We start from the raw sequence: 15,049 nt of genomic DNA on the forward strand, positions 1-15,049 counted from the left end.
GAGGAGAAGACAAGACAAGAAGAGCCGGATGAAGATTTTTAATAAACTTTCCAAAACGTCTCCTGTCGTTATTTCCATACACTGCCTTTTATGTGGTGAATGAGTAGGGGTACAGTGTACCCCATTCACATAGGGAGGGGGCCCGGGATCTGGGGGGCCCCTTGTTAAAGGGGGCTTCCAGATTCCGATGAGCCCCCTGCCCGCAGACCCCCACAACCACCGGCCAGGGTTGTGGGGATGAGGCCCTTGTCCTCATCAACATGGGGGCAAGGTGCTTTGAGGTGGGGGGTGCAGAGCTCCCCCTGCACCAAAGCACCAACACCCCCCCATGTTGAGGGCATGTGGCCTGGTGTGGTCCAGGGGGGGTGGGGCCGCTCGCTCGTCCCCTCCCCTTTCCTGGCCTGCCGGGCTGCATGCTCGGATAAGGGTCTGGTATGGATTTTGGGGGGGACCCCACGCCGTTTTTTCGGCGTGGGGCTACCCTCAAATTCCATGCCGGACCCGAAGGGCCTGGTTTGGAACCTGGGGGGGAACCCTACGCAGTTTTTTTCCCATTTTTGGCGTGGAGTTCCCCCTCAAGATTCTCACAGTGCAGGTCGCGCTGCAAGTCGTATCCGACTTGCGGTGCGACTTCCATTCAAATCAATAGGCTCCCATAGGGAACCATTGATTTTGAATGGAAGAAAAAAAACTTATAACGTAGGTTCATCACGTTCAGTCACGTTTAGTCACATTCGGCCGCGTTTTTGCGTTTAAATAATATGTATGGGCCTTTTATGATTCCTTTTAGCCCCAATAGTTCTGACATCTCTTATAATTAGACAGATCCTTACTCTGTTCAGCGCTGAACTGGCAAGCAGTCGCAGCTGCAGTGTTGAACCGATTGCCCATTGAGATTATCCATATTATCCTGTCCTCTCTTGCATTTGTCTTTCGTGGACGACCAGCCTACATGGGGAACTTGAATGAGTTTGTGACATTGTAAAGATGCAATATTCTAGAAATCACAGATTTGGAACGACAAACTTCTTTTGCTATGGCTGAAAGAAAGGGTCGTCTCTTTGGCATTCATCTGGACAACCGCCTGCCGGATGGTTTGAGTCACTTTAGTATGTTTCACCATCTTACAAAGTCAGTGAAAACTGGAAGTTAGGCTGCCAGTTAAATAGGGTTTGTCAGAAAATTAAAGAAATTAGCACAAGGTGCCAGATTAACACCAATAACTAGGAGGTATCTGAAGGTGTTCTCTAATTTTGATCAATTTTCTTTTTCAGATCTCATTAAAGTTTTTTTTATTCTGTCCTTCAAAATATATGTAACTTATGAAATATGCTTAACAAAACTGCTCTTCTACTCTAATTGATCTCCAGTGTGCGTGTATGTGTACAGTAGATTGTTCTCTATATTTGATCTCCAGTGTGTGTGTGTATGTGTATATGTGTGTGTATAAAAAAAATATATATATACATATTCTCCAGTGTGTGTGTGTGTGTATAAAAAAATATATATATATATATATTCTCCAGTGTGTGTGTGTGCACATATATATATATATATATATATATATATATATATATATATATATATATATATATATATATATATATATATATATATATATATATATATATATGTGTACAGTGCATTGCGAAAGTATTCGGCCCCCTTGAACTTTTCAACATTTTGCCACATTTCAGGCTTCAAACATAAAAGATATAAAACTGTAATTTTTTTTGAAGAATCAACAACAAGTGGGACACAATCATGGAAGTGGAACAAAATTTATTGGATATTTCAAACTTTGTTAAATAAAAAAAATGAAAAATTGGGCGTGCAAAATTATTCAGCCCCTTTACTTTCAGTGCAGCAAACTCTCTCCAGAAGTTCAATGAGGATCTCTGAATGATCCAATGTTGACCTAAATGACTAATGATGATAAATAGAATCCACCTGTGTGTGATCAAGTCTCCGTATAAACGCACCTGCACTGTGATAGTCTCAGAGGTCCGTTTAAAGCGCAGAGAGCATCATGAAGAATAAGGAACACACCATGCAGGTCCGAGATACTGTTGTGGAGAAGTTTAAAGCCGGATTTGGATACAAAAAGATTTCCCAAGCTTTAAACATCCCAAGGAGCTCTGTGCAAGCGATAATATTGAAATGGAAGGAGTATCAGACCACTGCAAATCTACGAAGACCTGGCCGTCCCTCTAAACTTTCAGCTCATACAAGGAGAAGACTGATCAGAGATGCAGCCAAGATGCCCATGATCACTCTGAAAGAACTGCAGAGATCTACAGTTGAGGTGGGAGACTCTGTCCATAGGACAACAATCAGTCGTATACTGCACAAATCTGGCCTTTATGGAAGAGTGGCAAGAAGAAAGCCATTTCTTAAAGATATCCATAAAAAGTGTTGTTTAAAGTTTGCCACAAGCCACCTGGGAGACACACCAAACATGTGGAAGAAGGTGCTCTGGTCAGATGAAACCAAAATCAAACTTTTTGGCAACAATGCAAAACGTTATGTTTGGCGTAAAAGCAACACAGCTCATCACCCTGAACACACCATCCCCACTGTCAAACATGGTGGTGGCAGCATCATGGTTTGGGCCTGCTTTTCTTCAGCAGGGACAGGGAAGATGGTTAAAATTGATGGGAAGATGGATGGAGCCAAATACAGGACCATTCTGGAAGAAAACCTGATGGAGTCTGCAAAAGACCTGAGACTGGGACGGAGATTTGTCTTCCAACAAGACAATGATCCAAAACATAAAGTAAAATCTACAATGGAATGGTTCACAAATAAACATATCCAGGTGTTAGAATGGCCAAGTCAAAGTCCAGACCTGAATCCAATCAAGAATCTGTGGAAAGAACTGAAACCTGCTATTCACAAACGCTCTCCATCCAACCTCACTGAGCTCGAGCTGTTTTGTAAGGAGGATAGAGACATACCCCAAGCGACTTACGGCTGTAATCGCAGCAAAAGGTGGCGCTACAAAGTATTAACTTAAGGGGGCTGAATAATTTTGCACGCCCAATTTTTCAGTTTTTTATTTGTTAAAAAAAGTCTGAAATATCCAATAAATTTCGTTCCACTTCATGATTGTGTCCCACTTGTTGATTCTTCAAAAAAACTACAGTTTTATAGCTTTATGTTTGAAGCCTGAAATGTGGCAAAAGGTCAAAAAGTTCAAGGGGGCCGAATGCTTTCGCAATGCACTGTGTGTGTGTATATATATATATATATATATATATATACACACATATATATATATTTGTTTTACAAATAAACACTTAATGCATGACAAAGGATTCCCAGAGTACAGCTTTGTAAGAGAGCAAATCAGAAACCATTTCCTTTTAGGTAAACTGTCTGTCTTTAAGACTTCAGACTGAGCTGTAAGGTGGGAGGGGGATGAGTCCCTATGGTTACTTTTTTCGCTTGTGTGTTTTTGTCAAATGCAGCTTGACCTATTGAGCTCTGTTAAATGGGAGGCTTCACCTGTTGTCTTCATATAAGGATACAAAATATTCATATGCAATATGAACCTATCTAAATAAAATAATACCATCTTTTTACAACAAAATTTTAAAATTATACATCTTAAGTTTTCTATAACAATGTCTTTCTGCACTTGCCCATATACATTTTATACATATATAATAATAGATCGATCCTGCACTCATACCACACAAGCCTTATAGTGGAACATAGTGTGTGGCCAACAGTAGTACCATCAGGACATCAAATGAAGGAGAAAATGGTGAACCAGTATTGACTAAGTACTTCTCCAGGTAAATCCCCTCTGATCCTGAGGATGGCAGGTCCTTCAGTATTCTACATAGGGTTGTCTTACTAACCCAGAAACTTGCAGAGGCCCTGCTGTAGTGGTCACCATGAGCTTTGCCAACATTTTGTTACACCTCTGCTGTGACTTTAGTTCTGTAAGAGAGCCAGAGATGATGTTAATTTTTATTTGTACCTGTGTGATTTGATTCCTGTCCCAGGATTTATGAATCTGCGGATGTGGGATCCACAGCTGGGAACACACACTCATATGTGGCATGCCACAGGAGAGAGAAACCCGTCATGGAATACATTTGCAATTCCTCTAGGAGAGCGGAAACAGCCTTTCCAGGTAGAGTTGTCAGTTTGTTACTGAATATAGATAATGTTGCATACAAAGAATAACGGGACGTTAGTTGCATATGATAGAAATTGAATTTTATCACCTAGGGAGGGGTTCTTTCCTGTTACAGTAGTTAAGCTGTATATTACTTTAAAGCCCATTTGCACTTGCCTGTTTTCCTGCAGTAAATGACATGCATTTGTTTCCATCAAAATACATTTCAAGTAGAAATGTAATTTATTCCTTGGTGGCATTAATGGTATGTAGTTTCATTCATTTTCAATATAGGACATGTTGCATTTCTAGTAAACCAAAAGGAATATTAAACGCATAAAAAGGACTGGACAATTTATCCTCTACAATTACGTAAGACATACAGAGCAAGGAAACTAATCTGATGGCGGACGCCAGGAAGGATTTTTTTTTTCCTTCCAAGTGGCAAAATTGTGAAGAATTGCCTGGGAGTAGAGATGGGCTCTCGGGCGTGTAAGAGTTTGCACGTGCCTGATCCCACCAGGAAGCCAACACCTCACTCCACTATTTACAGGCACTGGAACATTTCCTGATCTGTGCAGCTACGGATCAGAAAATGCCTCACTACCTATGATTAGTGGACTGCAGTGTCTGCTTCCTGGCGGGATTGAGTCACATGCGAGCCCGAGCAAGCCCAAGCCCATCTCTACCTGGGAGCTTTTATTTTAGTCAAGTCAACAGGAATTGTTCGAGGTTGAGATTGATAGACATCAATCTGTTGTTAAAGAGACACAGGAAGATTTACAAAGGCTTGTGCACTCAGAATTTGGTGCAGCTGTCCATGGTTACCAATCATCTTTTAACCTCAGCTTGTTCAATAAAGCTTTGTCAATAAAACCTGAAAGCTGATTCGTTTCTATGCAGAAGTGAGCCTGATTTTGCACACTCCAGCTTTAGTACCTAAACCCCACTATCAGGTCTCTAAATGAATCAAATTTCCAGTTCCCTTTAAGAAGAGAAGATGTAGTATACTTTCCTCTCCTTCGGGAGCCTCTGACTTCTACCTGCCCTCTGCTTGAGTGTTGCAGCATATGTCCGTTTCTTCAACATTCCGCTCTCCAGGATTGTCAGATGTCTGTGTCCCCTGCCATGTACTGGTTCCTTCCTCCAACCTCTACAGAGGAAGGACCCAGCATGCTGTGTGAGACAGAGGCACCCAACAATCCTAGAGGAGTTTAATATGCGACACCAGTGGGACAGAGGGGAGGTAGGAGACACAGGCCAATCCACAGGTGAGTACTACATCTTCTCCTGCAGGGAACTGATCTTTTGATATGTTTAAAGAATAAACAGGGTCCCTAGCCTCTGTTCACATTAGGTCACTCCGACTTAGGGGGCGACCTGTGAAGTCGCGTGCAGCGCGACGTCGGCGCGACTTGCACGGACTTCACATAATGGAAGTCAATGCAAGTCGCCTCCAGGTCGTCCCGAAGTAGTACAGGACCCTTTTTCTAAGTCGGAGCGACTTGTGTCACTCCTATTAGAACGGCTCCTGTCCTACACAATGGGAGCGTGAGGACCGTGACTTTGTCAGGCTGACAAGTCGTGGTCCAAGTCGTACCAGTGTGAATGCGAGGAAAAAAATGGAGGCAACATGTTATCACATAGAAAATGCTTCCAGTCAAAACAATTTTACTTTTAAATAAAGCGGAGAAGGGTTAGAACCTCTGTTTTTCTTGACATCTGTGCCCCTATTGGGTCGATTTCCCCTCACTTCCTGTTAGGACCTAAGGAACACACAGCAAAAGCAAAAAGAAATGTAATTTCTGAAAGATTAGGGAAGGGTTAGTTGACTTTTATTCCGGACAGTGCTGTCCTGTCCCAGTGACGCCCACACTACCATTTATTCTATGGGTGTCACAGGGACAGGAAGTGAGGGAACATTTCTCCAGTGGGGCCACAAACAGAAAATGAAGCCTGCCAGAATTTTAAAACTTTCCCCATTCTATACAAAGTAAAAAAACGCTCCGTTCAGCGTTCAGTAAAAAGATTTGTGTTTCAGTTTGTGCCTGCATTTTGACAGCAGACTGTGGCACTCGTGATGGCTCTATGGGTGACTGGATGTAAACAGACTTGTGTCTGTTTACATCAGGCTACCTCTGATTTATTACTTTTAGGTCTGGAGAAACAGAAAATAATGCACTTTTTTTTTTTGCATACCTAGGCGGACTTGGAGGTAGGAAGATGTTAACAGACACAAGCCCATATACATTTGTTTGCCCATATAGCTGCATGGAGAGTCTTATCAGGTCCGCCTGAAAGTTTTTTTGGGTGGACCTGATCAGAAGATCCATGCAGCTCTATTTTGTTTTCATTTTATTACAGGAAATGGTAAATTAACGGGGAAAGTATCATAGACAGAGGGGAGAAAACTAAGATAAGCAAAACCGCAATAAAATTACAATGTTAATAAAAATGTTCTTACGTTTTAAAGGAAGCAAAAAAGGAAAGAAAAACATTTTGTTTGTGGTTTCAGCTGGTGCTGTCTGGATCTGTGGACCCTCAACCAGGAGGGAACTGGAGCGCTCTAGTGCAAGAAATGCGGTTTATAGATTGCCATAATGCCTCTGCTAACGGTATGAACACTGAAATATATCAGTACTCTCAGGCTAATGGAGCTGATTATAGTACCTTTCAGAAGCATTAGGAAAATACTGTATCTTCCTGCAGTTGGAGATCTTAGAAGAAACCTGTAGGCATACAAAGACGAGGAACATCATTGCTGACCTCTCTCTGATAATGCTAGTTGTCTGGCTGCCTCTGGCTTCAATACATTCTGGGTCACTGACCAGGAACAAGCATGCAGATTGGGAAAAGTGAAGTCAAAGCTCCTAATTCTGCATGTTGGGATCCAGGTTGTGCCTCATAAGGTATTCAAGTCATTGGATCATCATAACAGCCAGACAACTGGTATTTTTGGAAGGAGGACAGACGTGGCAGCCTCCTAAATGATAAAACTCAAAGCCATAAAAATAGGTACATTTTTACATAACTTTTAACAAAAACTATAGCATACACCTTGCCAATGCTAGAAGGTGGTTTATTGGTCCGGATGTATTCAGATCTGCTAAACAGGCAAACTATAAAATGACAGCACACTCCAGTCATCATCTGCTATGTATAAATATGTATGTCATATTCCTAAATAATAATGTCATCAGATAGACTTGCACAGGGGAGGACTGGGCAAGGGGGCAGGGGGACAATTGCCCCCCGGGCCACTCTGATGCCCCATAAAAGGCTGCACCACTTCTGCCACAGACATGCCAAGGATTCCTGGTGAGTGCGGGATGAAGACAAGGAAAAGTGCACCCCCCCAGCATGGTTGATGTAAACTGTGTCTGAGCAGAGGCCGGTTTCATGCCCCACTGGAGACCCTCCTCCCCCAGCCAGCTTTAACCGAGTTGTCCCAGCTCCCCCCCAACTGCCCCCTGCTGGCCAGGTGGGGAACCTAAATTAGATCAGTAAGGAGTACCTGGAGCGGAGTTTCAGCCTGGCATGGGGGTCAGGAGGAGGCTGGGAAGAGGGCGAGTTGGAGGGTGGCCAAGTCCCTGGACCATGAGCCTGAGTTTGTACTTACCCCCTGGGCCAAAAGTTGCCAGTCAGCCAGGGGCGTAACTACAGGGGTTGCAGGGGTTGCAATCGCTACCGGGCCCCATGCTCCAGGGGGCCCGGTAGCAAACCAGTGGGTGAACTTCTAGGATCTCAAAGGTCACACTTGCGACCGGGCCCTGGCATTTCACCACTGTGGGGAGGCCCCAAGATTGCAGGAAGGGGGCCCACTGCAGAACTTGTGAAAGGATCCTGATGCGGGACCATAATAAAAGGCCATGCAATGAGATTAAAGAGCCCCAGGATTAGTGGGAAGAGCCCCGGGCTTGAAGGGAAGGGCCCCGGCCAGGGGTCTGGGGGGCCCTTCATGGTTTCTTGCATCAGGGCCCTGAAGGTTCTAGTTACGCCTCTGCAGTCAGCCCCTGGACTTGCATAGCTACTAGGGTTACATAGCCACTAGGTTAGCCACATAGCCAGCAGGGACAAAAAAATCCATATCTGTTTAAAGTAGAACTAAAATAATTTTTCTCTTACGTCCTCCGACAGTCGCCGCCTCTTCATATTCGTCACTATGGGGTTATTTACCTTTGCTCCGTAGGAGTAGCTAGGCAACAGAATATGTCAATATTAAAGCTTTTAACATATCCCACCCCCAGGGGGTGGTCCCCTCAGTCAATACCCTCCTGCTTCCTGTATCCATACCTCAGTTTCAATTGTCTAGCTCAGGAGTAGGCTGGCTGATTCTGTGCTGGGGCTTTTCAGTCTCAGCTTCTTTTCTCTTTTGATTTTATTTGAAGTTTTTTTTTCTCTTCCTTTTATTAGCTGTTTATTTTTCAGCACTAGTTAGGTTCTTCTGATGAAGATGATCGTGCGGTGCTGGGTCTCGGGCTGGCCTCCCTGGTTTTCCGGGGCTCAGGGCCAGTGGCTTCCCAGCCTGCCATTGAGCGTTCAGTCAGGTTTTTTCCTGGCTTGTGTGAACGACCCATCCCTGTTCGCTGCATGGATGCTGCGGTGAGGTGGCTACCTCACTGGACACCATGCGGTTTCGCACCGCAGTTCTATTGCGTCCTGGCTGCGACTCTCCCTGTCCTCTGTGCAGTGGCTTGATCGCTTGGGCGGGCTCCCCACGCCATTCAGGAGGTAAGTGTACTCTTTGTGGGGACCTGTCTGTTTAGTGGGTGTCAGTCTGGGACTGTGTAACCCTGCATGTCTGTAAACACTATTGGGCTCCCTGTCTGGATTGCTGCTTTCTGTGGGCTGCAAGGGGGGGGGGGCACTCCTGCCATGTTTTGTGTAACAGGCTGTGTTTTTTCTGTGTGACATGCTGTATGCTGTGGGGCATGATGTGAGACATGTTTGTGGGCATACTTGCGGCGACCGCTGCTGCGGTCCGCCATTTTATTGCAGCAGGCTTATGGTGGCCGATACTGTGTGGGGAGAGCGGCGTTTTTGGCGCCAAGCGCCGCCATTTTGGCGGCGATCGCTCAGGCCACATGTCAGCGCTGCATGATCTCTGCCTTTGCAGTCCTCCTCCGGCGGCCATTTTTGTGTAGCCTTCCATAGGCTTTATAGGAGCGGTCAGTATTGCATCACTTCCTTTGCCCTGAGAACAGCGATCGATGCAGCAGCCTGAGTGATCTCTCCAGGTTTACCTTCCTTATTCCTGTATTCCTTGCCTAAGTTTTGTACTTCTCCCTGTGGGGTTCGGTGTGTGCTGTGTGTGTGCGGTGGGCTACGCTCGCCGCGATCTTAAAGGGGCAGTACCTCTTTTTTTCCTGCAAACTTTTGGGGCATGGATTCTCAGGAAAGCAAATTTCCTCCCACTTTAGTGGGGGGCCAAGGAGTTGCTGCTTCCCCCGAGGGGGGCGATTTGGCTACCATTGTGGCTAACCTAGCTGCTCAGGTGCAGATGCTTGTGGCTGCTCAATCCACAAAACGGCCCAGAGTTTCAATTTCCTCTGATTCAGAGGGAGATGGTGATGGGGCTGCTATGGCTGGGGTCCCCTTATCGGGGTCCCGTTCGTCCCTGGACCTTGTAGGGTTGGAAGGGGAGGCAGAGGTTGAAGGGGTTGATGATTCCCCCCCCTGGCTCATCTGAAGAGCTTGCAATCATGGATGAATTGGTTGCTTCTATCAAACAAACACTGCATTTGCAGGATGAACCATGTCCTCCTGCCGTCCTGGCCTCTTATGGGACGCAGCGGAGACGCAAATCATCGCAGGTTTTTCCTTGCACTGAGGATTTTCAGCGCGCTGTTAGTGAACAATGGCGCAATATAAAGAAGCCTTTTGCTGTGCCAAGTAGGTTCAAGCTGCGTTATCCCTTCACACCCGCCACTGATGAACGTTGGTGTGTGTCGCCTCCGGTGGATCACGCGGTGGCAGTTTTGAATAAATCTACTGCGATTCCGGCGGAGGATACCCCGGTGTTCCGGGATCCCACAGACAGGAGACTGGAGTCTCTTGCCCGCCATACTTACTCGGTTACCGGTTCCATGCTGTAAGCTATTTTTGCTTCCCTTATGGCAGCTCAGGCTGTCGCGGATTGGACGCAGGTGCTCAGGCGCGTCCTGGTGGCTGACTCTGCCCCGCCGACAACGTTGGCTATGGTAGATCAAATTCATCAGGGTGTCATGTATTTGTGTGATGCGGACTTAGATATAGTCCCTTTGGCTGCACGTGTGCACAGCGTGGCAGTGTTGACACGCCGCTTGATTTGGCTGAAATGTTGGTCTGTGGACCAATCTTCTCGCAAAACTTTAGCTAATCTACCTTATACGGGATCTCGCCTTTTTGGCGAATCCTTGGATACGCTGATAAAGGGGATCACTGGGGGTAAGAGCACGCTCTTGCCCCAGTCTCACAAGGCTAAGGTTTCTCAAGGTAAGAAGCATGCTTCGTTTAGACCCTCTCAGGGGTCCTTTCGTGCCTTTCGGTCGCACTATAAGGGCAAACCCTTCAAAGGTCAAGGCTCCCAAAAGAAGCCGTGGACAGGTAAGCAGAAGTCCGGCCAGTCCGGGTCCGCTGCCCATAACAATGCGGCCTGAAGGGGCGCCCTCACCCAGTTCTGGGGTGGGGGGACGTTTGCTCGGTTTTCTTCAACCCTGGCTGGCCCGCGTTCAGGACAGGTGGGTTCAGGAGATCGTTCGGTCCGGTTACAAGATCGAGTTTCTCTCTCGGCCGGCGAGCAGATTTTTTCCCTCAAATCTTCAACTGTCTCCGGAGCGTTTGCGGGATCTGCACCTGGCGGTGCGGGACCTGCGGGCTCAGGGAGTGGTGGTTCCGGTGCCTCATCGGGACAGATTTCGGGGGTTTTATTCAAATCTGTTCACTGTGCCCAGAAAGGAGGGCAAGGTACGTCCGATTCTGGACTTAAAAGATCTGAACCGCTTTGTGCGGGTTCGCAAGTTCCGCATGGAATCCCTGCGCTCGGTGGTGGCTGCTCTAGTTCCGGGAGAATTCATGGCATCCATCGATTTGAAGGATGCGTACCTTCACATCCCCTTTTTCGAGGGTCACCAGAGGTACCTTCGATTCGCCATTGCGGAGGATCATTACCAATTCGTGGCGCTGCCTTTTGGTCTCGCTTCGGCTCTGCGGGTGTTCACCAAGGTGCTTGCACCGGTTCTGGCTTTATTGAGAGCCCAGGGCATCTCGGTCCTGGGGTATCTGGACGACATTCTGGTTCGGTCTGCGACCAGTCAGGGTCTGGTAAAAGACCTGTCCGTCACGATGCAAACTCTACAGGAGTTTGGTTGGACGATAAACTTTCCAAAATCGACGCTGTGTCCGTCGGTTCGTCTTCCCTACCTGGGAATGATCCTGGACTCTGTTCAGGCGAAGGTCTTCCTGCCGGAAGACAAGCTCAGGACACTTCAGGAAGAAGTCAGGTCCCTCAGGGACGTTCGGTGCTCGTCCCTCCGGACGGGCATGAGGTGTCTGGGATTGATGGTCTCGGCTTTCGAGGCGATTCCCTTCGCCCAGTTTCACACGAGGGGTCTCCAAGCGGAGATCCTGTCCAGGTGGGACGGGCGACCACAATCTCTGGATCTTCAGATCTCGTTGAGTCCTCGCACCAGAAGGGATCTACTGTGGTGGCTACAGTCCCCGGCGGTGTCGGGGGGCAAGTCTTTTCGCCCTCTTTCGTGGACGGTGATCACCACGGATGCCAGCCTGTCGTGCTGGGGTGGTGTTCTGGGCGTTCTGTCCGCCCAGGGTACTTGGTCGGAGGGGGAATCCTCCCTTCCGATCAACATTCTGGAATTGCGGGCAATAAATCTCTGCCTTCGACGTTGGACGGACAGGCTTCGGGGCCGTCCGGTTCGGGTGCAGACGGACAATGCCACAGCGGTGGCCTACATCAACCACCAAGGGGGCACCAGGAGTGCCCGAGCGGCTTGGGAGGTGGCCGATATTCTGTCTTGGGCCGACACGCACGTCCCGGCGATAACAGCGGTTCACATTCCGGGGGTGGACAACTGGCAGGCGGATTATCTGAGTCGCCAGACCCTGGACCAGGGGGAATGGTCACTCCACCCGGATGTCTTCCAGATGTTGTGCGCGAAGTGGGGTCTTCCGGATGTGGACCTGTTCGCGTCTCGTCTGAACAACAAGGTGGGAAGGTTCGTGGCAAGGACGCGCGATCCTCGGGCAGACGCGTCGGACGCGTTAGTGGCTCCGTGGCATCAGTATCGACTGATGTATGCATTCCCACCGATTCAGCTGCTATCCAGGTTCCTTCGCAGGTTGTCCTCGGAACCGCTCACGGTGATTCTGGTGGCGCCAGACTGGCCTCGCCGGTCTTGGTACCCAGACCTCGTGAATCTGGCGGTCGACGCTCCATGGCATGGCCTCTTCGAGAAGATCTTCTGTCTCAAGGACCGATATTCCATCCTGCTTTACAGTCGCTGGCTTTGACGGCCTGGCTGTTGAAACCGAGGTCCTGAGGGATAGGGGTCTCTCCCCTGAGGTCATTCACACTTTGATCAACGCTAGAAAGACCTCTTCGGGGAAGGTTTACTACCGTACTTGGAAGGCCTATTTTGCCTGGTGTGAGTCCAGGGGGTTTTCCGCTCGCTCATACTCGGTGTCTAGGGTGTTGTCTTTCCTTCAAACGGGTGTGGACCAGCGTTTGGCGTTGGCCACGATTAAGGGTCAGATTTCTGCGCTGGCCGTTCTTTTTCAACGCCCTGTGGCGTCTAACCCCTTGGTTAGCACTTTTGTTCAAGGGGTGCGGCACCTGGTCCCTCCTAGGAGGGAGCCTTTGCCTCCATGGGACTTGAACCTTGTTCTGTCCGTGTTGCAACATGCTCCTTTTGAAAAGATCAGGGAGATCTCGTTGTCCATGTTGTCCAAGAAGGTCGCCTTTTTGGTGGCGATTACTTCGGCTCGCAGAGTGTCGGAGCTGGCAGCCTTGTCCTGCAGGTCTCCGTATTTGGTGATTCACTTGGTTAAGGTGGTCTTGCGACCTAACCCTTCTTTTCTTCCGAAGAGGATCTCGGAATTTCATCTCAATGAGGACATTGTCTTGCCTTCGCTTTGCGCGAAGCCTAAACATCCGAAGGAGGTGAATTTACACTCCTTGGATGTTGTTCGGGCGATCAGGGTTTACCTGTCATCGACTAAATCCTTTCGCAAGACGGATTCTCTATTTGTCCTTCCAGAGGGGCCTCGGAAGGGCATGGCGGCGTCGGCTTCTACCATCGCCAAATGTATCAGACAGACCATTGAACAGGCATATGCTTTGCAGGGAAAAGTTCCCCCTATGCCTGTGAAGGCGCATTCTACTAGATCTCTGAGTACGTCTTGGGCCTGTCATCATCGGGCTTCTGTGGCTCAGGTGTGTAAGGCGGCGACTTGGTCGTCCGTTCACACCTTCTCAAAGTTCTACAAAGTGGATGTTCAGGCATCGGCAGATGCTTCCTTTGGCCGCAAGGTTCTTAGTGCGGCAGTGCCTTTAGGGTCCCTTATTTTTGGGCCCTTGGCGGTTTGGGATGTTTTTTTGTCCCTAGGTTATTTGTTTTTCCTGGGTTGTTGCTCCTGTTGAGCAAGTTTTTTTCATGCTGCCCAGCTGGTTTCCTTCCTTTGGTAAGGTTCCTTTTTTTCTGCTGTGGGTACTGCGTTGCCTTAGGCGCTGCTGAGTTTCCCACCCCTCATGTATGCACTGCTTTGGGACGTCCCCATAGTGACGAATATGAAGAGGCGGCGACTGTCGGAGGACGTAAGAGAAAACGGAATTTTTGTAAAATCTTACCTGTAAAATTCCTTTCTCTGAGTCCTCCGACAGTCGCCGCCCCCGCCCCTCTTTTGGGGTTTGTTTGTGTACTCTACTGCTATTCTACTGAAACTGAGGTATGGATACTGGAAGCAGGAGGGTATTGACTGAGGGGACCACCCCCTGGGGGTGGGATATGTTAAAAGCTTTAATATTGACATATTCTGTTGCCTAGCTACTCCTACGGAGCAAAGGTCAATAACCCCATAGTGACGAATATGAAGAGGCGGCGACTGTCGGAGGACTCAGAGAAAGGAATTTTACAGGTAAGATTTTACAAAAATTCAGTTTTTATTTAATTTTGAATATAGTAAAAGAGGATTATAATCCCTGTCAGATTTTGTATTTATTTTTTTGCCATCTGTGTCCCATTGGGGAGATTTCACTTCACTTGCTGTCCCAGAGTCAAAACAGGAAATGAGAGGAAATCCCTGCAAATTAAGGGAATCCCTTGCGTCCCCCCCAACCCCCCCCCCCTCCACCCGTCACCAGATCTAGTTTTCCCATTGGGAAATTTCCCCTCTATTACTTTTCCGAAGACAACTTAAAATTTGTGAGTTTCTTTTACTTTCAATGATAATGGTACACAGGACAAATAGAGAGGAGGAATCTCCCTAACGGGGACACTGACATCAATTAAACCTGACAGGAGTTCTAATCCCTCTCCACTCTATCCAAAACTAAAAAAATGTTTTGCCTTTAGTTATACACTATATTACCAAAAGTATTGGGACGCCTGCCTTTACACACACATAAACTTTAATGGCATCCCAGTCTTAGTCCGTAGGGTTCAATATTGAGTTGGTCCACCCTTTGCAGCTATAACCGCTTCAAATTTTCTGAGAAGGCTGTCCACAAGGTTTAGGAGTGTGTCTGTCTATGCCAATGTTTGACCATTCTTTCAGAAGCGCATTTGTGAGGTTGGGCACTGATGTTGGACAAGAAGGCCTGGCTCACAGTCTCCGCTCGAATTCATCCCAAAGGTGTTCTATCATGTTGAGGTGAGGGCTCTGTGCAGGCCAGTCAAGTTCCTCCACCCCAAACTCACTCATCGA

The 15,049-nt window shown here is 47.6% G+C and overlaps 1 protein-coding gene across 1 annotated transcript in view; it reads left to right on the top strand.

The window, feature by feature from the left end:
* MAMDC4 (MAM domain containing 4) overlaps nt 1-15,049 on the top strand; it is a 182,578-nt gene that overhangs the window by 76,900 nt on the left and 90,629 nt on the right. Inside the window, exons 15-16 of the mRNA XM_082264287.1 lie at nt 4,014-4,144; nt 6,645-6,744. Of these exons, the coding sequence (XP_082120413.1) occupies nt 4,014-4,144; nt 6,645-6,744 (231 nt within the window). The remainder of the gene's footprint in view (nt 1-4,013; nt 4,145-6,644; nt 6,745-15,049) is intronic.

Source organism: Pelophylax lessonae (assembly GCF_965119305.1).
Source record: "Pelophylax lessonae genome assembly, chromosome: 7".
Lineage (NCBI taxonomy): Eukaryota > Metazoa > Chordata > Amphibia > Anura > Ranidae > Pelophylax > Pelophylax lessonae.